This window comes from Apus apus, chromosome 3 (assembly GCF_020740795.1).
Source record: "Apus apus isolate bApuApu2 chromosome 3, bApuApu2.pri.cur, whole genome shotgun sequence".
Taxonomy (NCBI): domain Eukaryota; kingdom Metazoa; phylum Chordata; class Aves; order Apodiformes; family Apodidae; genus Apus; species Apus apus.
In genome coordinates, this window is record NC_067284.1 from 45,144,742 (window position 1) to 45,171,612 (window position 26,871).

The 26,871-nt window shown below is 39.7% G+C and overlaps 1 protein-coding gene across 2 annotated transcripts in view; it reads right to left on the reverse strand.

The window, feature by feature from the left end:
* Nucleotides 1-10,774: 10,774 nt before the first annotated feature.
* EFEMP1 (EGF containing fibulin extracellular matrix protein 1) overlaps nucleotides 10,775-26,871 on the reverse strand; it is a 48,802-nt gene continuing 32,705 nt past the window's right edge. For both annotated transcript variants that reach the window (XM_051615559.1, XM_051615557.1), the window contains 7 exons: nucleotides 23,342-23,464; nucleotides 19,871-19,990; nucleotides 17,417-17,536; nucleotides 15,838-15,957; nucleotides 14,200-14,323; nucleotides 13,875-14,070; nucleotides 10,775-12,012 (listed from right to left, as the gene is read on the reverse strand). In XM_051615559.1, the coding sequence (XP_051471519.1) occupies nucleotides 11,854-12,012; nucleotides 13,875-14,070; nucleotides 14,200-14,323; nucleotides 15,838-15,957; nucleotides 17,417-17,536; nucleotides 19,871-19,990; nucleotides 23,342-23,464 (962 nt within the window). In that variant the 3' untranslated portion in view covers nucleotides 10,775-11,853. The remainder of the gene's footprint in view (nucleotides 12,013-13,874; nucleotides 14,071-14,199; nucleotides 14,324-15,837; nucleotides 15,958-17,416; nucleotides 17,537-19,870; nucleotides 19,991-23,341; nucleotides 23,465-26,871) is intronic.

Consider the following 26,871-nt stretch of genomic DNA (forward strand, 5'->3'; position numbering starts at 1 on the left):
CCTCTGGAGGAAGGTTTTAGTTGTGATTTGTGATGAGCTTTGCCCAGTAGCGTCAATAAACCCTGTTACTGCAACTAAGTTTGTTTTAGATTTTTATGCTTTTATTGGCTGTTTTGTTCAACTGATTCACTTAAGTGGAGTTACTGAATATGGAGTTTGAATGTTCCTGGTTTTGTCAACCTTTTGAAAAAAAACTTCAGTAGGTGTCTCGATTCCTGAGAACTTCAGAAGTGCAAGGAACAGCACTCTTCTTTTCATGATGAAGACATTGGAGTAAACTAATAATCTGTATAGTTATGGTGTAGGTTGACAGGCAAACGTTTTGCAAGATATTCCTCACCAGTTGTTGTAGAGCCAGTGCTTCCTGCCTTGCTGATCCAGAGATGTGGGGATGGACTCTTTTCATGAAAGAATTGATTACAGTTGCAAAATTTTCTTGTACATTTTTTTTTTTCCTTGTAAATATTTTCTTTCCACCAATCCAATGCTGATTCAGTAATAAATGTTTTTGCATATAGAAGAAACTTTTTCCATGGTATGAGTAGACTAGAGCCGTTCTTGTGGATCCCAGCCCTGGTCTGATACAAACTCATTATTTAGGCAAAATCTGTGTCTAACTGTTGCCATCGTCATGATTTCTGGTCTTCGATCTTTGTTGTCTCTGGATCATGGCAAACAGATGGTGTTCAAGTTTTATTTGAGTATCTGATGACGTTGGAAATAAGGCAAAGTGAATTCAGCCACCACTAATAAGAATAATGCCAAACCCTGAAGAAGTTTCTTTCCTCCCCTGCTTTTCCATAGCCTTGTTTATAACTTTGTTACACAATTGTTTCATCTCAGTGGTTTAACCAATGCCTTTTGAGATGCACCTGCAAAACTTTTGTGAGCTGAATCCCAACAATGATGGTTGCTGTGCACACAAGTACCCCTTTAGATCCGTCCATCTTGTTGGTGCATACAGCAACGTAGAGAAATTCGATTTAATGCAGAAAAACACATCTCCATGAAATAGAGTTACCCTTCTGGCTAGGTAAATGCAACATTTTTAATGTATTTATAATTTGAGCCCAAGCAGTTGTGCAGTAGTAACTGTTTTCCTCACAGCAGTAACCAGCAACAACCACAGACACTGAGCTTTATATTTAACCTAATTTTTGGAAAAAATGTTCAGCAATTAACACTAATAGCTGGCTGATACTTGCATAGCATCCAAGGTCAACTGTACATTTGCCTTTCACAGAGCAGACTTGCAAACAAGATCTGGCACCTGAGCAGGCCTGTGCTAGACTGGAATTATTAATGTGTAGTTGGATAAGTAAACAAATAAGGAATTTGGAGACATTTTAGATTATTGGAATTTTTTTCCATTTGGTATCTGCCTTGGAGCCATCCAGGATAGATTTGAAACTAAGCTTTCAGGCTTAAAAGCTCATTTATTTATTTCTAGGATATATTATTGGTACTTTTGTGGGAAACTGTTCTTCTTCCCCACATAAGTCTAATAAACTAATGGGATCTGTCATAGAATCATAGAGTAATCCTTGTTGGAAGGGACCTTGAAGATCATCAAGTCCAACCACAATCTAAATCCCCCTACCATAACTTAATTTACCCAGATAATAAACCCAGAACAGCCTCAAAAGAGGCAAAATGTTCTTTGGTGTGATGGGCATATCTAAGCAAACAGGTCCCGTACTCTTTGCTGTCTGGTTGATGCCGCTACAGAGTTGAGATGTATGGCACTGATGGCTCAGTTCTACTCTTCAGTGAAATATTATTTCCTTGAATTATCCCTGTGATTTTTCTGAAGTCCCAGAGAAGGTGTGTGAGCACTTAAATGGGAACAATTACCTTTGCCAGGGTGACGTGAGGTGAAGCAGGGAAGTGGCAGCACATGGCCTGAGCCAGCTCCTGAGCTGCAGAGCAGAGAAAATGCTCAAAATATCAGATGTGTAAGTTGAAATTGCCTCAAGGCAGCTTAATCTTATATGGGAGGAATTGGCATGGTGCATAAACCAAGCAGAAACGGGCCTTGGCAGCGGCAGAGGAGCAGCAGCAGCGTCTCCGGGACAAACTGTTCTGAACAGTTTATCACTCGTGTGAGCTCACGCTTGCTGCACTGCTGACCTGGGGAACATGTCTCCCTGTTTGATCTCAGCCTGGTATTGCCCTCGGCAGAGCAATCCTGTGCTTTCTTCCAAACCAAGGCGGCCTTTCAGGGAAATCCTCGATGGCTGCTTTCTGCTGGAGCTTTGTGGTGGTAGGGAGGGCTGTGGCACCACCCCCTGGGTGGTGCTTCTTCACTGCAGAAGCAGTGATTGAGCTGGAAAGGTGAAGAAAACAGTTTAACAACAATAATGCTTTCTCACATGTAGGTCATCTCTTGCTTTTGGTCTCTTTCCCCCTGCCCTCTCCCAATCAGGATGGAGCAAGCAGGTTTTGCAGCAGTCTGAGTACCCCCATGTTCAAATCAACTTGGGTGGTTTGGTGCCTCAGGGCTCATTTCTGCTTTGCAATTGCTTCATGCTGGGACATTGCGGTGGGGTTATTTGGGGGAGAATTAAAAGCTTTTTTTTTTTTCTTGTTGTTTTAGATGGTTATTGGCGCTGAGAAAACCTGTAGCTCTTGCAAAATGTTCAGCATCCCTGAACTTAAACACTACTGTAGCATCAGACCTCACTGGATTTTGGCTTGAGGCTTGCATTCGGAAGTATTAAAATGCTTGTGTTAGGAATGTTATCCTCAATATAAATTTCCATATAAAAACCTCTACTTGTCATTTCTCCATATATTCCCCCTGTTTGTCTCACCCTTAGTTTTTTTTATTGCTGTTTCTGCTTGGCAAACACCACTGTGGTCCTTTGAGGGAGCTTCTGCAAGGCAATGATGTTTTAAAAGTAAAATGTTTTTTAAAAAGTTATTTTTAGGCTTCCTATGGGCTCTGTGGGGCTTTTTGCCCCTTTGTCTATGCCTGGTGGAGGAAATATGCAAGCAGTGGGATAGGGCCCTGAAGGGGTGTGATGTGTGGAGGGATCCTATGGATCTCTCCCGGTGCCTGGGTGGCCACAGTCATGGCTTTTTCCCTGTGGTGGGGCACCCTGTCCCTGCCTGGTCTCTCCTGCACTTTCCTGGTCCTGCTGTGATGGGTGGGATGACATTTACATCTTTAAAACCTCCTTGGCTCTGCACTGGCGAAGGGCTGTGTGGTTGTTGGCTCCAGCCTCAGTGCTCCAGGGCACGATTTCAATCATGTCTATGGAGACCAATTTTCAACATCAAAACAAACCAGTGTAAGTGGAATTTATATTACCTTTTAAAAACGCAAGTCAACAGAGCTGAGGACTCTGCTTCGAGGAAGCCTCTTGGGTTTGTTCAGGGAATTACTACAAATATTTTACATCCTTTTTGAGACTTGAGGCAACCTCAGGAAGCATATGCTGAGGACAGCTGTTGAAATACCCCACGTTGCATAGCTGATCAGGGGTTTTTTTGGGCCTGTGGTGTGAGAAAACAGCCCCCCCCCACACCAAATATCCTACAGTGCTTGAAAGCGCTGTCTAGTTTTCAGAGCCAAGCTGGTCTTTCTAAACATCTAGGTAGTATTTTCCACCCTGGAGCACTGTGTTTTCAGCTTGGGTGACAGTGGTCAAGAGTAATCAGAGCAAAAACCTGCATCCCAAGTGTCTTGGTGTGTGCCCCCAAAGGCAAAGAAATTCTGCCATCCAGAGATGGAAAATATCCCTGCAGTAAAAGGATTGAATTCACATAATAAAAGGCTGTGGGGGAGGATGTGTTGGGATGCTGTCCAAAGCCATTTGAAGAGGCAGGTTAAAGATGGGTGAAAGTGGGCTGGCATTGCTCCACCCCCATCCAAAATGTGCCTGGAGGGCTCAGTGCTCAAACTGAGTATTTTGGAAACTCAGGAATAGAAGCTTAAAACCAGAATCTGGAAAATGTATAAAGGTCTTTTGTTTTTTCCCCAAGCTGGTTAGAGCTTATGCCATCTCTCACAGTACAGGGAAGGGAAAGGCATACCAAGCTACTGGGCTTAACACTTGAAAATAGCCCAGTATAGAGATTTTGGCCTAGGCACAAGCATCAAATTGTATCAAGATGAGTAGTGACTTCTATGCTAATTTTATGGTAAGAGAAGGCTGTGCCAACAAGCTGCCAGCTTAGAGATGTGTTTTAATTACCTTGGTACCTTGCAGGCAGGTGGATTTGAGTGAAATTATGTGGGTACTGGCTGTCTCATTGTTTTGTTAGATCTCAGCATGGCATGTATGTATCATACATTTGTAACAAGTATGTGTGCATAATATTTCAGGAGACCTTTATTTTCATTGACCGGCATGGTGTGCATGTGGTGCCTTTCTAGAATTTCTTTATGCTCATATGCAAACAGCCTTTGTGCAAAGTACAAGTTGAAGCTTCACAAGATTTTCACTGTGGTCTCTTAATCCCTGCCAACTCCAGAAATGGGGGGGAAAAAAAATCATAAACTGAGCAAGGAAACGTATTTCTGAAAAATATTTACTTGTGATAGAACTGGGCAACTTTCAGCCTGGTGTGATGGACATTGCAGCAGCAGTAATGCCTCTACTGTATAGCCTGGGGAAAAAAGGGTTGTTTGAGAGGGGCAGCTTCCTGATAAGAGTGGGAAGCTGAACCCTAGTCAGTTTGCTCAGAGGTGGAGTGGAATCTCAAAATGTGATGCTCTTGCAAAGGTTTCCCTGTGGTTTGTCTGATGTTTCCCAGTACGAGTGGGGAAAATTATGCAGGAGGCTGGCTTGCAGTAAGACGTAAGCATTTGTCAGCTTGATGTGCTCTGTGTTCACAGAAAACAGCAGCAACTGTGGCCTTTTGTGATAGATTAGAAGAAACTGCTGCTTGATTGTCCATGAAATTTTAGTGCTTTATTGGAGATGTTCACTGTATAATTTAGGTCTTCCTTCTTCAGCATACCAGAGCAAAAGCAGAAATCTTCTGATCCCATGAAAGTTTCATGTTACTATTTTCATCCTTGTGATTTGGTTTTTAGTACAAAATCACCAGCCTTGCAGTGAGCACTCGGCATGTTGCTTCACGTTTTCCACTGCCTACCCACCTTTGCCAGTTTTTAAAGCTCTCTCTCATGGAAAAAAACAGCCCTACTAAATAGCAGAGGGTAGTCTTTAGAATTATCCAGGGTTGCAAAATTGTCAGAACTTGGTTCATTATGGGAGGAGACAGCAGAAAACACAAACTTCAGTCTCAGGCTTTGAATCAGGGTCAATTCATGTCTAGTAAGTGTGTCCAGAAACGGCGTTCCTAGAAACACCATTATTTGCAATGATCTGGTTCCTGCTACCTTCCCCCACACAGTGCCTTTAAACTGGACAGAAGTTAATTTTTTTCTCCGTTGAAGCTGCTGTTTTTCCATGCATTTGCTGCTCATAGAGTTTGCTTTCATGCTTTTGTGGCCACTGCTGAGCTGGGTGCAATGGTGTAATTTTCAGTTTTTAGGCATTTGGCATGGTAACACACTGCTGATGGCAGAGCTTCTGGCAAGGGTGTGTAACAGCTTTGGAGCTGCTAACAGCAAACTGCAAATGCTTCCCCTGTGCCCACAGGTGCCAGGAGAAGAGGTCCTGTCCAGGAGAGACATGTATTTTAAGGCTCTCAGGAGGCTTTTCTGTGAATTTGTTCAGTTGTTTTTCAGGCTGATCTGAGCTTTAACTTTGCCAACATCCTGCTGTCAGTGGTAACCAGAGGAATGGGACCCAAAGTGCATGCTGTCTTTGAGATGTAGTGGATTTACACGACTGTGTAAAGGTTTGGCTTCGTTCCCTGCTCCATCCCCAGTTATTCCTGATGCTGGATTTGCTTTCTGGAGCAGTAGTTTCCTTTGAATGGTCTGTCATGACCATTTTCCTCCATGACACTTTCCTCCTGAGAGGTAATGGTCAATTGATAGGCCTGTGCTGTTCAAATGAAGCTGGCGTAACTTTTCCTCCATGTGCATCTCTTTACATTTATCCCCTTTGCTTTTATTTGGCATTTTTTGCTCAGTATTTGGAGCACTGTAAAGGCCATGCTTTCCAGAGGATGTTCACCTGAACAACTGGATATTATTAGCAAGACTTGCTGTTCCCCCTCTTCTGTCCATGTCTTATTTTGGGGCAAATCCTTTGATGCATTGCCTGTAAGAACAGCTTTGGCATAGTCGTATTGCCAAATTCCTCTTCCAGGAACGCGATAGAAAGTTTCACTTTATTTTTCTGCCATGGCATTATCCTTTTTGCTCATTCCCCTCATGTGTGGGTCACCCCTTGGCCCTGTCAGCCTCCTGGGAGAGCTGCTTCTGCTGTGATTGGAAGAGGTTTAATTTGCTAGTCCGGGCGTTTGCAAGTTGCTCCTTTGGCCTGCCTTGTTTGTTTTTACGTGTGACCTTTCAGATCTCAGGAACATTTCTATTTTCCTCACTTGTATACATCTTCAGCTTCTCAGAGGATGACTTACTGATTTTAATAATGCCTTTTACCCTGCTGTTTTGGTATGTTGGCTTCCCCTCTGCAGCCCTTACTCTGAGCTTCCAAAATCTGTTTGTTTTCCTAGTTTCCATGCCGCCTGCAAGAATTTAGCTCTTTTGACTTCCCACTTGGGTGTTTGTTGTATATATTCTGTATAGAAAACATTCCTATATATTGCATACAGATACACCAGAAACACTGAGTGCAAGAAGAAAATGTGACCCTCAAGAGGAGGTGGTCACAGGTTCACATGTTTCTGGAGTGGCAGCAGCAGGATTTAGACTTATGTTGTCTGTGTAACTTTAGTGATCATGATTTCAGAGTTTAACAGCATAAATGTTACTTTTGTCAACCCAGCTGGCAGGCTGCTAAATTTGAAAGCTGTTCTGTATGCCTGTTTGGGTGTATGGATGGGGATGGTGTGTGCCTTTGCATATGGATTTTTTGTAGACCAGGACTGCAGAGGCTTTAGGAATTATCGTCTTCTTGGGGGAAGAAGGAAAAAAAAAAAGAATATTTCATTAAAGCTATGCAGTAAAGTGCACCAGAGCATGTGTTTGCAGGGCAGGAGCTGCTGAAGTGCTTCACTGAGAGCTGCACTTTTCACTTTCAAAGGTGTGATATGAAGCATGTTAGTGGGAATATCCCCTGTTTGAATACATAAGTATTGTGTGGTTATGCAGAAATGTAAAAAAAATTATATTAAAATAAAAAACTACTAATTATCCAGTTGTATTACTGTGAGGGAGCAGAGATGCAGAAGGCTGGTGGCCCTTCTCGGACTGTTGGCATTCTGGATCAGAAAGTGAAATAAACTCTCAAGTGAGAGCAGAAGCAGCACGTGACAGAGCGTAGCCACATTTACAAACAAAACCTGGAGCTCACCTTAGTGTTGTATTTTGATTTTCAGGAAGCTTTGCTGTGTCTTTTCTGAGATACCAGAGAATAAATCAGGGGAAGTGTGTAATACTGCTTTGTCATACTGTTGTGACACAGTATGCAGGCACAGTTTGCATGTTTTTTGCTGAGCAAACAAGCACAATAAATGGGAAGCATTAAAAAGTTAACTTTGAAATCACTTAATTTAAGAAAAATTACTTGCTTGATGTACATAATCTATATCAATATAAAATTAGGCTATTATTTTCCCATGCAAAAATGGCAAAAGCCCTTGTACTTTCCTTCAAATTTGCTTTGGCAACTAGAAGCCAACCCCATTTTATTAAAGAGCTCTCTTTCCTCCTAATGTATACAGAAATGTTTGCAGTATAAACATCTTAACTAGACATCTGCTTTTCCCCAGATATAAAACACAGTTAACTTTTGGCCCTCTTTCTGCTCACTGGGGCTGATAACTTTTTTTTCTGCTGGCCAGATGAAATAAGATTGGTTTTTGTACCAGATGCAGCACAGTTCGGTTTTGCATTACGCAGGTGTTCCCCCAGCTGGGAAGTGTGGAAACGTGCCATTTTGCTGAGATGATGGTGAGGTTTAGAAATGTGAGGGCGTTAAAAATAATTCTCCCTGTTAACAGTGGGCTTTGTCCCTGGTGGGCTCCATATGCCGAACAGCTGACTGGGGCAGCAGCTGTTCTATATTTTAATAGGAGAGTTATAAAGTTAGAAACATGGATGATCATTCAAAACATAAGCAACTCTTTGCAGTCATGGAAACGGGATTCAACAATAAACTTGCATTTGTGAGCTTTCCAAACAAAATAATCCCACTGCACTGTGTTCAGGTGGTCTTAGGGAAGTGAATGAACTTGCATTTCTATTTCCTCAAGTTCTGTTTACTCAAAGTCCTATTTTTTAATTTCATTATTTTTTTCTCCCTGTTTTCTGTTTCTGAGAAGATAATTAAACTTTGCATATGATTCTCATTTAGATTCTTCTCCAACAGTGACAGAGATTTATATGAGAAACTTTCCTGGAGTGTTATTGATAGGATATAGCAAAGGCTGGGCAAACACTTTGCTGTCGTATAATTTCTTGGGATTTCAGTGTCCCTTTTAAACCAAGTAGCTTTTAAAACTCTTGCTGCATGTTTGCTGCAGCTCTGTATCCTTTGCAAGGAACATCCAAAGTCCTGCTTTCCTGGAGAATCAGATGAACCTGCAGGTTTCTCTCTAACAGCACACAGGTTTCCTGGCACAGCATGGTGTACAAAAGCTTTTCCTTCTTCAGGCTCTGAACCATCTTCTCATTCTGATGACAGGCTTCTTTTGGAAACTCTTACACTCAATCACATACCCCACCCCTATCCAAAACAATACCAACCACCTCCTTCCCGATTCTGCACAGTTTCTGTAGTCCCTGACTTGTCTTTCTTTTGTTTTGGTTTGGAGGGGCTGCTGTTATTTCAGCTCCCCACTTCTATAAAAGCACTGTGATTAATGTCATGCTCGGAGAGTGGTGCCCAAACCCAAGGACTGTGTTTAGATCTCAGCCAGCATGTTGGCTGGATCTGTGCTCCTGGGCTGGATGATAACCTCTGGCTTCGCTGCTGTGGCCTGTAAGTGGTCTTATGTAGGCCTGAATATTGCAAACAGATAGGGAGCAGGGTGGTTGGCAGGTCAGTTTGTGTGAAAAAATAGGTTAAACGGAGAATCTGAGCACAATGAGATGTGGGGGAGTGAGCAGGCTGAATATGGGGTAAGCACGTGTATGAGCCACACCTGCCTCTTCTGTTTGTGTCATTTGATAAGTATATTGATGTTATTTTTCACTGTATATAAAGATGAATTTCTGACAATTGTCAGATGGTTTAAAAGGAAGTAATGATGTGATGTCAGGTCATCACTTACACAACAGCACACACACAAAGTGATGTTAGATGATTTAAAAGGAAGATTTAAAAGTACTGGTGACAAAATTGGTGTAAATATTGGCAGAGCATGAAGGTAGAATAAATCCGTGGGGCAGAGGCTGGCAGTTTGTGGATGATTTGTGCCTGGTTAATTCACTGCAGGCACCTGCCTGGTGCCCTGTAAGTCACAGGACTAAAGGAGACAAAGGCACTTCAGCCTCCTCTGGACACCTATCGAGAGAACTGCCCATTTTAAACCTAAAAACAACAAAATGAATTGTTTCTTGGAACAGGCAATACTGAGTTACAGGATTTGAGAAGTTTAAAGCTGGTGTAAAAGCCCATTGTTGATGCTGGGGATAGAGGTGGATGCTTGAGGGTCAGCACAGCTTGTTTGTGAGGACAGTCTGTGTAGAGAAAAAAATGTGAGTTGACAAATTAAATATGGAGTGTGTGCTGCTTGCCACAAGAGTTGCAGGGAGGAGGTGTTCTGCTCAGTACATGTGCGGGATGAGGAGCTGCCTTTCAAACCAAGCAGATTTGTAGCGATGATGAATGGGGAGGAATCCCTCTGGGGAGAGGAAGGAGCTTCCTGCAAGCCAAATCTGTATATCAGGGTTTTCACCATGGAAAACACCAGTTAAATCCCTCTACAAAGCAACTGGGGTTGTGTTGGTGAGCTCCTCTCTGCAGAGAGGGATGCAGGCTATCCCACAGCTCCAGGGCCCCAGGCAAAGAAAATGTGACCCAGAGCCAGCACTATTTCTTTGGCCTTTGCCACAGCCATGTGCTCTGACCCTTTTGGCAGATAAAGTATTTGCTTAAAGCCACAAATGACTGCCTGAAGGAATGATCATTGGATAATAGGGTCCTGCTCTGCAATTTCTCTGAGCATGGGGTGTATGTCACCCTACCCCAGAGCGGTTGTGGCCTGTTCTACATTACATTCTGGAGCCAATTTCTTGCTGTCTTGCCGCGCACGACCTCTGGATGCCAAGTTCTCCATCCATGCTTGCTGCTTCTTTAGGCACATCCCCTGAGAACAATTGCTGAGCGTGACTGTCATAATAAATACGAGACTGTGGGCCTGCACCAAAAAAGGGTTGTTTTTTTTGAGTGTGTAATGTATGCATTATTCACAAATATTTTTTATATAAAATTACTTTTGAGTGGAAAAGAGGCTCTTTCTTGCACATCAGCAACTAACCAGTGATGTGTGTATGTTGGTATATTCTTCCTTTTTTAATGTCAGCAAAACTAAAACTCAGTGTGTCATATGTTTGTCCTGCTACAAAGGAATTGTGTTTTTAGTCTTCCATGAGCTAATATTGTACAGACCAAGATCTGGGTCATTCTGACTCAGCCGAACTTGATGGGGCTTTGCTGACTCCCAAGTAGCTGACAATTCAGTTCTCTAATGCAGCTAATAAACTACCTCAAAAAAGACTGAATACCATATGATAGGAGATCTTTATTAAAAATTTTGTACATCAAAGGATTAACTGCTACATTTTAAACAAGAAATAAGATTTTACATATTACAAAAGATGTTATTAGTTCTTGAATTAGAAAGAAGTTCTATGAACACTGTACATGATACATCTGAGTTGTACGAGCAGAAATAGGACTGACTGAGTGCCTGAAAACAGTATAACTTAGTAAGCAAAAGCACTCAATTCTTAGTATACAACATAATATTTCTGGAAAAATAACATGTTAACTTCTTTCTGAAAATGCTGTATCCCTCTAACGAGTAACTACCAACAGTGTTCTCAGGAGCAAGCACAGACACATGTACCCTGGGTGGTGATTTTCCATTTGGAGTTTCTTTCATTGTTGGAGAAATTTTCTTCCTATGGCCTATTTTTCTTGGAGACAATGTGATTCCGTGGTATGGTTAACACTATCTGCATATAAAAACCCAATGCAAAACATTTCTTACAATGTAACTTTACCTCCAACCCAGATTATAAAAACCAACTGATAGCACATAAATGTCTACAGAAATAGATTTTTATTGACTGTTATCTTTTGTTACAGAGTAGTTAAAAAGAAGAAATATATCTTAGCTTATCAGATAACCATTACTTTGTGTATCATTCATACTATATAATTTTTTCGTTTTGAGATTGTCAGTGTAGCTGCATTAGAATTTAAAAGAAAAACAACACAGAAGATCACCTTTTAATTGCATGACCTATTTGGCTAGGAAGGGTGTGTGAAGTTTTACAGGATAGTATGAACATACAGTTCTCATACGAAAGTGTAGTATGTATCTAGTCCAAGAAAGGTAATAAAAAAGATTTAAATCTTTATACAGAAAGTGACAATGCCCATGTTATACTATGGAACACATCTACTAATTTTGAATTACAGGTGTAACGTGTGGATTAAAGATATCAATTTACTAAACAAATCTTAAAAAAAAAAAAAAAAAAGAGAGCAAAATCTATAAATAAAATAGTAAGTGCTTCTTTAAGATAATATTCTTTGGCTGCTTTAAGTGCCAGTGAAGGGTTACTGAAAACCACTAAAATGCGTAAGGTCCCACTATTATTGTTAATCTTAACACGGAGCTCGTACGGTAATTCAAGCTGTTGACTGTTAGCATCTCCAGATCCACAATGTGTTCCCTCGGGCCTGAGAGTGACTTCACCAGTACAAGCATCGCACTGACAGCACTTGTTTGCTGAAAGAACAACAAAGAAGTTTAATTTGGTCAAATCTAAAACGATTCCCTTGTTGCACAAACAGAGTTTGTGTTACGACCCTTAAAAATGCTCTGTCTCAGCACAGATACACAATGCAAGTGTTCTTTGAACACTTTTAAGTGGTCATGACTAATCTCACACCTGGCTTTGCTGCAGGGAAAACTCTACCTGACTGGGGCTCAGAGGAATAAACTGCACTGCAAAATCTGTTCCTGGTTATGCTGACTCTTCTGAAGGATGTGAAAAGTGGTAATCTATCCCAGGTTGGTCTTTGCTTTTTATCCCCATCTATCAGCTTTTAAAATATATGGAGAATAAGTAAAACAAGAAAGAACTAATGTCTTTAACAGTGATACAGCTTGCTCAATGGAGAGAAACTCTAAGTCCAACTTGTGGCTCATACTCCAGAAGAAGTCATGCTCCCCTTGTAAACACTCGGTATTTTTGCAGCTGGTGTGGCTATTGCCATCTCCAGCCTGTACTGCTCTTTTCCCAGTCTGGGATCATGGTGCTGGGGAATGCTGACAGGCCTCGCCATGCCGCTAGTTTGTGAAACACCTTTGTAACTTACAAATGATAATGAAAGGGTAAACTCCATCTCTCCCTTCATCTACTGCAGCAAATGTTTTTCTCACCATGTCAAATGAGCACAGTATGCAGATGAATCCAATCCATCTGCTGTATCTGAGACCCAGCTCAGACTTTTCCTAAAACAATAGGAATAACTTCTAAGTAAGCCTTTGTTTACTGCAGCCGCTTGGCAGGAATAAACACGTGCTTCCTTATTTAAGGCCTGCAGTTCCTTGTCAGGTGGCAACAGAACACTGGAATTGTTAGTCTGAAAGTCAGACCAAAGGCTAGACTGGGTTCTAACCCAACCTAGAGTTGCAGTGATCTCGTTCTGTTTTCAGCAAGTAACTGTTTGCATTTTGGGGGTAGATATGGGGTTTTGATATGCAATAAATCCAGGGAAAAGCACTGGATTATAGGTTATACCAGAACAACTGAGACACAGATGAGTAAGTCCTTGTTTCCACCTTGGGGAAAGATGGTGTAAATAGGCAATGTCACATCTTGGTACACTTTTTGGACGTGTTATCAAAACTCCTTATCTTCAGATTTGAGGCAAAATAAACAAAAATGAAAATTAATACATTTCTGATTTTTTTTTTTTTTTGGGTGCTGATTCTATTTACTGAGCATAAAGCCACATATGAAGCAAAAAGGATTTCCCAGGAATCTGTAAAATTGCAAGTGTCCAAGAAAATCGGATTTCTTCCCAAAACCATTTTAAAAAGCAGATGTTATAGATACTTTCATTCATCTGCATCTACTTGAATGCATTATACCAACAGGAAATACTGCTGTTGTAAGTCATCTGAACTTTCATAGCTTTCTGAAATAGTTGCAGCATGCAGGGAAAATAAAGGTTTAAGTATGTCTCAACACAAAACCTCTGCAAGCTGGCCTGAATTTAGCACTCTAGAAATCAGTGCCCCATCCCAAGCTATTATTCTTTACTTTTTTCACAAAAAATAGAAATTTAATGAAAGTAATTGTAAAAGGAATCTTTTTATAATTCTCTCCTGAATACATATATATGGGGTGTTGGTAGAGAGCGTGAAAAGCATAGAGGTATCTCATTGGTATCTGATGTGGATGTCACAGGATTGCTAAATATTCAGGATTGACACTTGTGTTCATTTGAGAGAAACAGTTTGATTCTCAGTTTAGAGTTTTCAGGTAGAGACGTGAAAGGCTTTGTAAAGCTGGGAAACCAAGCACATTTAATAAGGCAGTATTAAAACGCTGCTGAACTCTGGGATGGTGTGATACTCACTCTCAGGTAAAATTCTCCATTTTCATTTCCAGACTTGATCCGGAATGTGTTAATAGTATTAGGGTAGATAGTGGTTGCCTGAATCTGGAAGATGTCGGAGGGCACTGTTCTGTCTGAACGGATGCTCATGTATTTGTACACCACAGAGTAAGGCAGCTCCCGGCAAATGGCATTTGAAACAGGACAGACACAGCGGCTGAAAAACAGAGGTGGATGAAACTGGGTTAGCTGGAAACCATTGGTACTTGCTTTCTGTTGCATTTGATTATGTTGTTTGTTGGGGATGATCCTAAAAAAAAAAAACCCACAACAATTTTTCCCTTACTTCTCAGATGTAAGGACATAGGGCTCTTGACAAGGATTCCTTGGGTAACAGCGAAATCCTCCGTGGTAATTCCAGCAAATTTCATCCTCTCTGCATTCATTAGTAGTCTCACACTCATTTATATCTAGGAGGAAGAAAAAGGGACTCTGTCAAAGGAGATGGAAATGAGTTTGCTAGAAAAACAAGCACAATTCCCCCAAAACAACAACAACAACAACAAAAAAGCCACCTGTTTATCTGTGGAAACCCAACAGGTTTTTGTGTTCTTTACCTGCTGAGGCCTGGCTATAAGGGATTTTTCTATGCAGAAATGGAAAAAAAAGTGTTTATTGAGTGTTAATTAAGTCTGAAGATTTATTTAGATGACAAATACAATGTATTAATCATATGTCATGCAACTGTAGAAATACTGTTTTCTAATTAGCAAAGAGTGGTTTTATACCAGAAGGTTTCTTGTAGACAAAAGAAAAAGGTTTTGAGAAGGAATTTTGATTTCCTGCCTTTTGCAGGTTCTCATTTTTAATTGCCAGAGTTTCACAATCTAACTAAAATGCTTAGTTAATGGCTACATTTTAACTAAAATAGCTTTGAAAAGAATAACAAAGATTTGTTTATTCTGCAAAGCCGAGCATCCTTTTTTTTTCTTTTTTTTTTTTTTTTTCCCCTGAGAAAATAACCCTGAATGGAGGTGAGGACTGTCAGACTTGTGCTATATTAATGCTCTATTATCCTCTTAGTGCCAGAACCCCATTAATATCTACCTTCATGGTCTCCTGAAATTAACACAGTCATAGAAAGGGTTTATTCAAATGTAATCTCTTGGAAGGCACAAACAGATTTTTAGATGGTCAAACTACCCCGCAATGTTCACTATCAGTTGCTATTCTTAAGAAGGGAAATAAATTAATCTGAATTTTATAAAAAGTATTAATAAAAGTTAGTTATTTCCTCATCCCTTTGGGCAATAATTAGTACACCTATTGATTTATAAAAATAATTACTGTTAAATTGGTTTCTGGGTTACCTAAGGTTCTTTCACTTACTATATTATTCTGCAATATTCTCTAATAAGATGCAGAGACATTTAGCACCAGTGAGGAAAAAACCCACAAACTTAAAAACTCTGGCATTCGGTTGCACCTGATCAGAACATTTATTTTCTAGACACAAATTATCTAAGCTGATCAAGTCTTGCATTTTTTTCCTCTTGCTATCAGAAGAACCTTATCTCTCATTTCTACCATGGCTGGATTTAAGAACCTCTATAAAATGAAACATGATATAAAGCCATGCCTAGTGTCTGGCAAAGCTGATTTTTTTCAGAGGTATTTATCTCTGAAACCTAGACCTACTACCTAGATGTTTAAGACAACTTTTACCTAAGGGTTGCGAAAACCTGAAACCTTGTCCTAGGAATCTGAAGGACTTAAGAGTCTGAGCAGAAGGATTAAAAAATGAATTAATACAAGATTATACAATTAATGATCAAATGCTTTATCAACATCTCTTTTGCACACATAATGGTAATCCTGTCATGAAATATAAACACCTAGATAGCAAGTGTTCTTAGTCTGGCCCGAAATGGTGGTGTTGATAATGCAGCTGTGTTAATGAAAATGCTAAGATGAAGGCACTTACCTTGACATGTTCTTCCTCCTACTACCTGGTATCCTTCAGGGCAAACACATGAGAATTTTCCTGGTTCGTTGACACACTGATACTGACATATGTAACTTGAGGTTCTGCATTCATCAGTGTCTGGAGAGAGCAAAAGAGCTTAAAGGTATTGTTTTTTACAGAACTAAGTATAAGCTAAATGCTAGTTCTAACAGGAAAAAAAGAGATTGTTTCTATTGTGAAAGTTGTCACAAAACTGAAATTTACTGCTTAACACCTCAAAGCTGCCCACAGAAGAGATAGTTCTACTTGCATTTTATCAATAATCTTCCAAAATGAGAATTTTCAATATGAGGAAGCAAAAGCAAAATTAGACTTTAGAACAGGTTTGGGAAAATAACTCTTGAAGGAATTTATATTTTCAGTATTCCAGAATGTGATTACTTTCTGTCATGAACTGACAGCGTCAGTCTTATGTGGGGGGAGAAGGGCCGTTCTCCGCACTTTCACAAAAAACACAGATGTGAGATTAGTTAGTAAAGCAAAAATACTGCCTTTGTGTTTGTACCCTGACCTAATGAAGTCGCTCTTTGGGAAAGAGGGTAAGGCTTGTTTTTGTCTATAAATAATACTCAGTATAAACCATTCTCTTTTGCTTTTTTAATCCTTGTGTAACCATCAGCCCCTTGCTAGAGAAGTGTTGAGTGAAACACAATTTAACAGCGTATGCCATTAACCAGAAATTAAATTAAACCTATGGAAACTAGGGAATGGCTTGGAAAACAGTCTAGCTCCCTCCTACTACCTCTGAGGCTTGAGCCCAGTGCTTGGTTTTGTCAGGGATGTCCTTGGAGGCTGCATACTTGCTGCTCCCTGTTCTGTTTGCTTGCAAGTAGGATTAGTTTAAGAAGCTTGGAGAGGGAGCATCTGTAATAGCTCTGCTGGCTTGTTTAGGAGGGCAGTGGTAAACCAAAAAGACTTCTTTGGCTCGAAGACTGGCAGAAAGGATATGGGCTTTAAGGGTGAGATCATCATGTGTCCAAAAGGAGATTAGAGGACCCCTGTGGAGACTCTGGCAGAGGAAATAAAGTGTTGATTGTATAATCATCAGGAGACATGCTGTTTGTATACACAGGCTTAAAAGCACAATTGTCGCTTCCTTAAAATAAAAAATTTGAGGTTTTCTTTCCAGAGGAGCCTAACAACACACAAAATTGCACTTGTTTTTGGTTTGCATTCCTTTCCGATTCATTTAATGGTCATCAGCATTAGACCACACACAATTCAAGTGAGTCTGTGAAATAAGTATTTCAGGAGCCTTACTTTTCCCAGCAGTGATCTGAAATGCGGGAATATCTGTCCTATTTTGTGCTGTTAGATCCCTATATCTATATGTACTTGAATGCAGCTGCAGCTACTAAGGTGTGTATTAGCAATCACATTTGCAACATAAAAAAAGTCTCAAGGGTTTTGTCTACAAACTGCACCCACAGTGTAGCTCCACTTGAATTATATCCCTTAGTTCACAGACCAAGGGGAATACTTCTGGGAAAATAATAATAATAAAAAAATAGTTCTTCCAAGACAAAAAATTGCTTACCTTCACAGTTGATTCTGTCACTGCTTAACTCAAATCCTGGATTACACTGACAGATGAAAGAACCCAGTATATTGTAACACTGTTGTGCACACGGGTTATTGGCATCACATTCGTTTATGTCTGAAAGGAAAAATTACCAATCTTTATCTTGTGTAGCTGGTAATTAGGCTGATTAAGTGGATTAGTTCTTAGTCTGAGTCTGTTGCTTAGTAGAAGCTCAGGTGACTACATCAATACAGATCTGCAGTCACTGGAGTTAATGTCAGATCTATGCTTTACATTCCATGTAGAAAGAGTACTTTTCCAGGAATGAGAGTTATTCTAATGTGTGATGAATTCCTCTAAAAATGTTTAGCGTGGCTATTAAACTACACATTCCAGCCTCTTTTTTTTCAGGTATGAAATGCCAAGTCTCTATAAATAATTGATATAAAGAACACATACTGATAAGACCTCTTGGCATGCAGTGGTTAAGATTTATTTGAGCTATTTATTACTCTTAAAATTTGTTCTTTTAAATTCCATTACAATTATAACATGAGCCTTTGAGGCTGTAGAATTTTTCAGTGCTGTAAGGCCTAGACCATATTGGGGGAAGGTATGTTTCTGTGTTAGATTTTTTTCATGATATGCCTATCCTAAGTACACATGTGAGAACACTGTGGTATGAGAAGAGAAGCAATTTGTAATGAGAAGTTTATATAGCTGTAATCACCTCTGGAATCTATAACTTGGTATTCATAAGCTGTTGACTAACTGCTGATCCTCTGTCATTCACTCTGTAGATTTTAGTGTATTTTCCCCTGTAATCCTCCCCTGCATATTTTCCATTCATATTTTTGTGTATCAGATACAACCATTAATAGAGAGCTGCATTTGAAAAAAAAATCTTGAGTTCATGGCTTTTGCAAATGCTTGTAACTGTCAGCAACACTCAGGCATTTACAGATACAGTGGACAAAGCTGACCAAGATCAGGCATTCACAAAAACTCAACCGATGAGGAGGGTATTAATTCTCTATATGATAAACCTCCTAGTCCTGAAAATGAATAGCAATAGGGGAAAACTGATTACAAAGTTTTTTCTTCTCCTTTTAGTTAATTTCTGGCAACAGTGCAAAGAATGTACATCATTACAATGCTACCAGAAGGAATAAAAAAGCTAGCCAAAGCTACAATTCCGTTTGTTTTCCTTTCAAGAAATATTGACCCACTTTCAATCTATGCAAATGTTGCAACACAAATGTAACCAGTACAGCTGTCAAGTGTCACTTCTGCCAGATGACTGCTGCAGATGTGCAAGTCAGTGTTGTTGCAGCAACCATTCATTTACAAACTTTCTTCAACTTTCTTTCTTCTTTCCCGGTGGGAGAATGCCTTATTAGGCTGGGAGGCCAGCAAGTCAGGGAAAGGGGAGTTTTGGTGAAGGACCTAGCAAACTTGGAGTTACCATGGATTTGTGAGTGTAACTGAAAGAATACACCTTGCCTTTGGGCCCTCGGAAGGGTCAGAGAATTAACAACTTGTCACATGGTTATATTGTGTCCATGTGTTATTTTTTATCCTATAATTTGGTAAAAAACAAATTCAGTGCTATGTGATGTGCCATAGTTGGTAAGACAGGCAATGCTTGGAAGTAGTGGCAGAAGCTGGAAACCCAGATTGATTTACATGTATATAAATAGGTATACAATGTAGACTTTATCAATCTAAATTACAGCCATAAAGAACTTCTGACCATCTTCACCACCAATCTCTTTTTTTAATGGCCATTCTCTCTACACTTCAGCCTAGTTACCTTTCTGTTATCACTCCATCTAATTATTTTACAACAGAACTTATGACTTCAAAGTTAGCATTCTGAAAGTTTTACTGCATGACTTCCCTTAGTGTTTTACTTCTAGAGGGTCACTTTTCATGACCCTCATTTTAATTTTTAATATTATTTTTAGATATTCAAATGTGACATTTATAGATGCTTTCTTTCCTCACCACTTTTAGCACATGCTGAGGATAATTAACTGCAGAGGTATAGTATTGTTTCCCCTGGTTTCCAGCCTTTATGTTGCATGAACTGGGAATAACATCATGAAAGCCAGTGATAATACAAAGCAATCTGCCAGAACTGGAAGAATAATTAAATCTAATATTAATTAATGAAGATAAACCTCCAGGGTTACAGCTGCCAAACTAGATGCTCCTCAGAAACCTGCTATGCCAACAAAATAACAGGTTTTCAATTAGGTTCCAATTTCCTCTCTAACCCTCTTGTACTTCTCAGATCACTTGCAGGAGAGCCTCTCAATACAGCAACTGGTATGTCTTACTGGTTGGTATTTATTTCCTTTAAGTTGGGATGAATATATTTAAACTTCAGCCATGACAAGTCACGTATTACTATCTGTCTCTGTACTGAGTGAGCTTATGGTTAAGAACCTGCAGAGAATTTCTTACCTACACAGGTGTGGTTGTTGGATGCTAACTGGAAACCAGCATTGCACTGGCAGTAGTAGGATCCAGGAGTGTTGACGCAGCGGTGGTGGCAGTAGGGAGGCAGGGTGCATTCGTCGATGTCTGAGTTACCAAAAAAGAGAAATTAGTTAAACTGGAATCATGGCAGTTCACTGTTGCACCCAAAGAAACTGTAGAATCAACTACACTTGATTAAAAGCAGGAAAAACAAGCTTATATGAGCCAGGTACTGCTTCTATGGACATAAAAAAAAAAATAAAATTACTTTTCCTTTAAGTAACTTTTGTAAAAATCTGTTTTATGCTGATTTCCTTTCAGCCACTGAGATACTGAGATCAATATATATTCCAACTTCATTTTGGTTTTAGTTCCACAGTACTGCTTAGTCTTGTTTATTTTGTATAGGTAAAACCCATAGTGTTTTGTTCTGCTTTTCAACCAAGACTTCTCCTCATGGGGCACAACACAGTGAATGTGACTTGTAGCTCTTGTTTTTTAAAAAACTTGCATGCAGAACTCTTAGCACGTACTAAATCTTTTCAGCTTTTTAAGAGTCCAAATTTTCTGTGCAAGTACAGGGGAACTGCAAGGATTGAAGATTAATGGGCCTGAAAAGGAAACAGGTGGCTGTACTTCCGCAGGGATCCCCTAGATACTGTCTCCCTTCCCCAGGGGCTGCCCTTGCTCCCGCTCCCCTCCCTGCCTCCCTGCATACCTTTCCATACAGCAGCACTAGCACCTTCTGGCTGTGCTCTCTGCTGCCAAGGAAGGGATCGGACTGGCTGTGGTTGGTGCTAGCTCAGGCAGTATTAACTTTCCCCAGGCTCTCCTTGCATATTAGCCCTGGTTTTGAGGTGGAGCAGGCTGCCTTTCCAAGTTTCAGCATTCCTAATGTGCATTGGAGCAGGGTTTTCACCTGCCAACCACACAAAATGTGCAACAGCCCACTCGTTTACCTCGCTGCGTTTTAAAAGGTTCCCTTGCATTACGGAGGAGATCCTGCCTCTGTTTTAATCTAAAAAGCATATCTTGTTGTATTATGCCACGATGCTGATCGTGCGTGTATGTGCAGCAGCCGTCGTTAGTTGTGGCCTGCTTGAGCTTGGTGAAGAAATCCATGCTCTGTTCTGTACATGTACACAATGTGAGATTTCAAAGGCTCAACGCTCAGACAAATAGGACTAGTTTTCCCTGGAACAAAGAAAGGCACTTCCCATATCCATGCCAGATCTTGAGTTTCCTACCTCCAGCTGTTTCCACCATAGATGTGTTTAAAAAGAGCCCAAGACTTTTTTTTTTTTTTTAAATAATGAGGAAAGTGTTTGTTTTAATATCAAGTGAAAAAATAATCTTTAAAAGTTAACGCTTTCTTTGTCAAATTTGCAGTCACTGTTTGGGGCTAAACTTTGCAGTGGAGTGTTTTGGATAGTTCTGAATGAAAAGGCTTATGCTGGAAAATTCCTGGCTATCCGCACAGTAGCGATTGTCGCTCTAACTCTTTATTGCAGAGAGAAATTTGGAAGTAGAAATGGAATAAATTAGGAGGCGCATTAGATCTATTCCATCCTTGACTTTTACAGGACTAAGCTCTTACAAACTGGTGTTTAAAGATCTGATTATACAATATAGAACTATGAGCAGTGCTTTGCTGCTTAGGCACTGTGTTTATGCACATAAATGCTTTCAGGATCTGACTCTTAACTCAGTGAGAGTTTTCCCTGCAGGATTAGGCACATGAGCTCCATGCACATCTAAGGGCTAATCATTATCTAATCAATTTGGTCAAATCTTTTCTTTGAAGTAATGCTGGAAAATAATTATAGAATCATAGTCGTGCAGATTGGAAAAGACCTATAAACTCACCCAGTCCACCTTTTAATTCATTCTATCTGCAGTCCTGTGTTTCAGAAAAGACTAATTTAGCAATATGTGAACAAGCAAAATTAAAAAAATCAAAACCAAGAAAATGATTAGTGAATTAATTTAAAATCAATCAGTTGTTAGAAATGAGTCCTTTTCTCCCTTGACCTTGAAGCCAAAATAGTCTGGAAAAATTTCTTTCAAATTTGAGAAACATTTCCTCCCATATGGAGAACCTCTATCAAGATGTGGCCTCAAGAACATTTTCTGGCCAAGTTGTTATAAAATCCCCAAAGACAGGCTTTATTCTGAAATGCTGACAGTACTAAGTGTAGGGATGTACTTATAATTTAGGTCAGTGTGTAATATGTAACACAGGTGTTATTCTTGGTTTTGACCTAAATAAGAGAAAGAAATGTCACTTTCCAGACATTTTAATGCATAGAATTAGTTGCATAAATGAATTCACATGTAGATACAAGGGTATATCATTCTGCTGCTTTTCTTTTGGGTGCTTTAATATGTGACTCGCAGGTAGTACCATAAGTCTTGACATTAAAAGTGCTATTACATAGCAGTAATATACTTTACCTGCTCTAAAAAAATCTAGATAAACCCCAGACTAAAAAACCAAAACAAACAGAAACCCAAAAAAACACAATGTCAAAACTATTCCTCTACCTACATTCCAAACTGCTCATCCTACTCTTGCACAGAAAACTGAGAAAAAACAGTTACATCTGTGTTTATGTCACTTTTTCAGTTCAGGGCCTGATCCGCATCTTTTGATAAAGAAATGAGAGTCCTTGGCTCCAAATCCTAAAGAAAGAGCCATGCCCAGAATTTTAATTCAGTATAGATATGTCATGAAATTTCCTCAGTTTCCTTCCCGCTCTTGTTAGGCAGTGACTACCTATAGCCTCTGCAAGGCTTTTTGAAAGAGATTACAAAAATAAAATAAATCCTTAAACACTTTCCCATAATGCCCCCAAAAGAGGATGGAACAGGAAAGATGCAGTGGTTACACTGCACTTGGATTGAATTTAATGCTGTACTTCTATAGGTCCCAAAGGTGCTGATAGTTTATCTTGGCACAAAGAATAAAGTGGTTTAGAAGTTGCAAATATCATATACCTGTATTCAGAGTTTTCATCTCTCTCATTTATACTTATAAAAGTGAGTAGTGAGACAGTGTGCATGAGGGCTCAGCAGGGCAGGAACTGGGGCTGTGTGAAGGTCCTGCTTTGTCTTGCAGAGCTAGAGTGAAGTCTCACCGAGGTCAGTGGAAAGACAGGCTGTAGTTGCTGCTATAGTAGACTTATAACTGGGGCATTAGGCAATGCCCCAATACAAACAATAAACACAATGGTAACTATTAGGAAAATTAATTTTGGGAAGTTCAACTCCCAAGTGTTGATTATACTTCAAAGTTTCTAGTTCCATGTTGTAGTGATTAACTGTTGTGATAAAGTGATTACTCCATTGCATTTCAAAGTCTTACAGCTATTTCACAGTACACATACCTCTATAATCAATATCAAGTTTGAAACTGTAGGTAGTGAAATAAAATCTTTAGTCTGGAGCAACACTTACCGATGCATTGGTCCCCTCGTTTCTGATAGCCTGGAGGACACTGGCAGCTGAAGGACCCTCTTAAATTGACACATACTTGGTCAGCTCTACAGTTATGGGTTCCAGTTGCACATTCATCTATATCTGTATTTAAAAAAGCAAATGCAGTTATTAGTCATCAAGCTTACTTAAAATATTTAGCCTGTTGAAATGCTTTAGCCATCTTGAAGCTACCTGTAAGTGAAGGCAGCAAAGTTAAAATATACTCCAAAGATGTCATCTCAATGTTTATTCCCTTTGGAGGACATAAAATGTTAGCATATTATTTCTATTCTAATATACTGAATTTGGAAATATTTTCAGATATAGTTATTTTAAACCATTAGACACTTATTTGTGAAATACCATTAATATTTTGTACTTATTACTAAAAAAACTTTCTGTAAACTTCTTGCAACTTTATAATATTTTTATCATATTTCAATAATTTGACTTCTGGTTGGTTTTTTGTTTGTTTGTTTGTTTGTTTTCCCCCATGCTGGTTGTTTGCTGTGTGCTGAATTACTCTGGAATATTTCAGCAAACATAGTTCAGCCCTTTCTCAAGAATGAGATGAGTTAGAAATATGTTGGTTTGCTAATACCAAAATGACTCTGGTGATGTCTCTTGTACAGTTCCCGTGCTCCATACTTTGGACAGGGACTTGGAACTTGGTATGTGGTGGCCTTCTCATCAGAAAGATATCTGCCTCTTGTCATTCCCATGAAAATTCCCCTAATTCAGTCAATCTGTTAAAGTCATTGGAAACAGCTTGTGTATGTTTGTATTTGCACAGTATACCTAAAAATGCAAATAACAGACCAATACTTTTCAGTGTAATTCAGGCAGCTTTTTGGTCACACTAAAAGCAGGTTTATACAAGTATAAAAACATCATTTTGCTTTTGCCTGTTCATTATAACTGCTGGAGGTACTTAATTATAATTAAACTGCATGTGCTGACAAATAGGTTGCTTAAAATGGAATTACAATTTGCTTTCTCATCTGAACATCCAAAATGTTGGAAAGCTTTTTATGGCAACCTGACACAGTACAGTGAAAGGACTTTTTAATTTTGGCACTGTACACAGTTTGGAGACTCTAGGCTGAATAAACAAATTCCTTAAAACTTATGATCTCTAGTTTACAAATCTCAGCTGACCTCTCTATTTGTATAGGCACTGGGGACGTTAGAACATCACCAGTGGCAGATTCTGGGTGGTGCTTTGGAAAAAATGATGGATTCTTTCTCATAGCAAATGAAAACAATTTTGACCACAAGATTCAACAAAAAATAAACCATCAACAGTTTGAACTAATTCTCAACGTTTGCCCTTTCCCCAAACGTCCAAATATTTTATGTATATATCTTCTCTTTATCTGACAGGAAAAACGATGTCATTTCATGTTAGCCTGGTCTTTGCCTTTCTGGATAGTATCAGGGCAAAAGCTGCTGTGTTGATGCAGGACTCACTGCCTGCATTGTTCTGCACTGAGAGCTGAAGCACAACCTCAGGTGTAAAGACTGTCAGGGACTGTAGCTGGCTGCTTCATACCAACCCAACACATCATCAAATGCTTGAGCCAAATCATGGTGGAGTTCAATGCAAGTCTTTGCAGGAAGTTCACTGGGCTTTGCATGTACTCCTAGTTTCTACAAAAGTTGAAAACAAAATGGCTATAATGGTCATGTAGTTAAAATCCCTTTTGTTGCAGAGCCTGTTGGAATGAAGAAAGTTAATTTCTATGGAATAATAAACTACTTCAGCTCAAATGAAGCAAACTAGATTGACATATGCACTCAGGGTCTTTGATTTTTCCCAATAGTAACCTGAGTTTGAAAGAAAAACAATTATTTAAAAGTAGTGTTTGACTGCTAGCTGCTGCCTCATTTGACTGCTAGCTGCTGCCTCTGTCATAGCCCAGAAGATCTGTGTTTGTAAGAACAACCTGTTTGCCAGACTTGTTTCAAGGAATACCTTTAGAGCTCTCCTAAGCTTCTTACTCAAGTGATGATCCTGAACTGGGCTTGATAGTGGCTGTGACTTTATATCCTCTCTGTCTTCAGCATGTCAAGAAAACGTCTATCAGCGTGTGGCACACTCTTGGTGGACTTAAAAGAGCTTTGTCAGTGGTGTTACTCTCCGTGACCACAGTGATTTTTGGTAATTTGACTGGTTTTGCTGGATGGCTTTTGTTGAGCTGTGAGTCCCTAGGCAAGCTAAAGAAACAGATACAAGGATTGAAGTATTGATGGGAGTTCTTCAAAAACTCCAATTATTTTTTTTCCTTTTTGGTGGACATTAATGAACTGCCTAGGGTGGGAGGTGGACAGGAGAGCAGCCTCTAGCCTTCCCTGGGGAAAAGCAGTAGGTTGCTGTACCTGGAGCAGTTCTGCTCACATCTGCTCAGAGAAATCAATAATGTTAGAGGAAGGCTGATGGCCTGAAGATCATATTTAAGCTTTAAGGAAAATACTGTGGGAGGAGAACACCAGGCAGCTAGAAAGGTTTCAGTGCTGGAACATTCAGTTCTGAAACCTGTAGTAGTGCAATAGTTGCAGATATGTCAGCTCTTGTGACTGACACATAAGGGTGAGGAAGTGAGCGGAAGATTTCAGTGCTGAAAGCAATGAATTCCAAATGGGAATTGCATTGGTGTGATACCAGAGGCAGCCCAGCCCTTGTGAAGGATGGAAGGATGCACTGGTGGTGCTTGCAATGTGATGTTGCTGCACAGATCTCTGCATCAATGCCTTTGCTGAGTGAGACCCAAAGAGAAGTCCAGTTATGTCCCCTTGATATGGAAATCAGTGACTCCTAGGCCTGCATTCAATTATTCTAAGAACTTATTTTTCCAGTTTAAATCAGACTTATCTAATCCATTAGATTTCTAGTTTGTCATAGCACAGCTTGTTAATCACAGGGAACTTGCACAGTGCCTTCTGATTCCGTGACAGTGATCTGGAAGCTGCATCAATTCCTGCTTTTAGTCTGTATCAAATGCAGGAATACAGGGATGAGATGGTGGTTATATAAAGCACATGTTTCTCCTTAAATGCTATCATCTCATTCCAGTTGACCTTTCTTGACAAAAATCCCTGGATTTAAGTGTGAACAGTTAACGAGGGTATTGGGAATCTGTCCTTTTGGTTTCTGCCTACTGCAGACTCCCATGACCAGACTGATTTGGTATCTGAAGACAGCAACCTGGGGCAAGGGTGTGATAGGAACTCCTACAGGAACATCACAGAGCTCACCAACTTTAATCCTAAGAGCAAGATAAATTTGTCTGACCTTTCCTCTCCAGCACAAATGTTTAATAATGCGTGTTACGTGCATGTGTATTTATAATAATTAAAAAAAATTTAAAAAGACACTCCACTGCACACACTTGTCTCTCTGGGGAGAGGGTGAGAGAACAAACATGTGACAGATGTTTGTCATGTTGCTTAATGCACTACTGGAAAGCACTCAAGATACCACAGTGATGAGTGCAGTATAAGAAACAGAT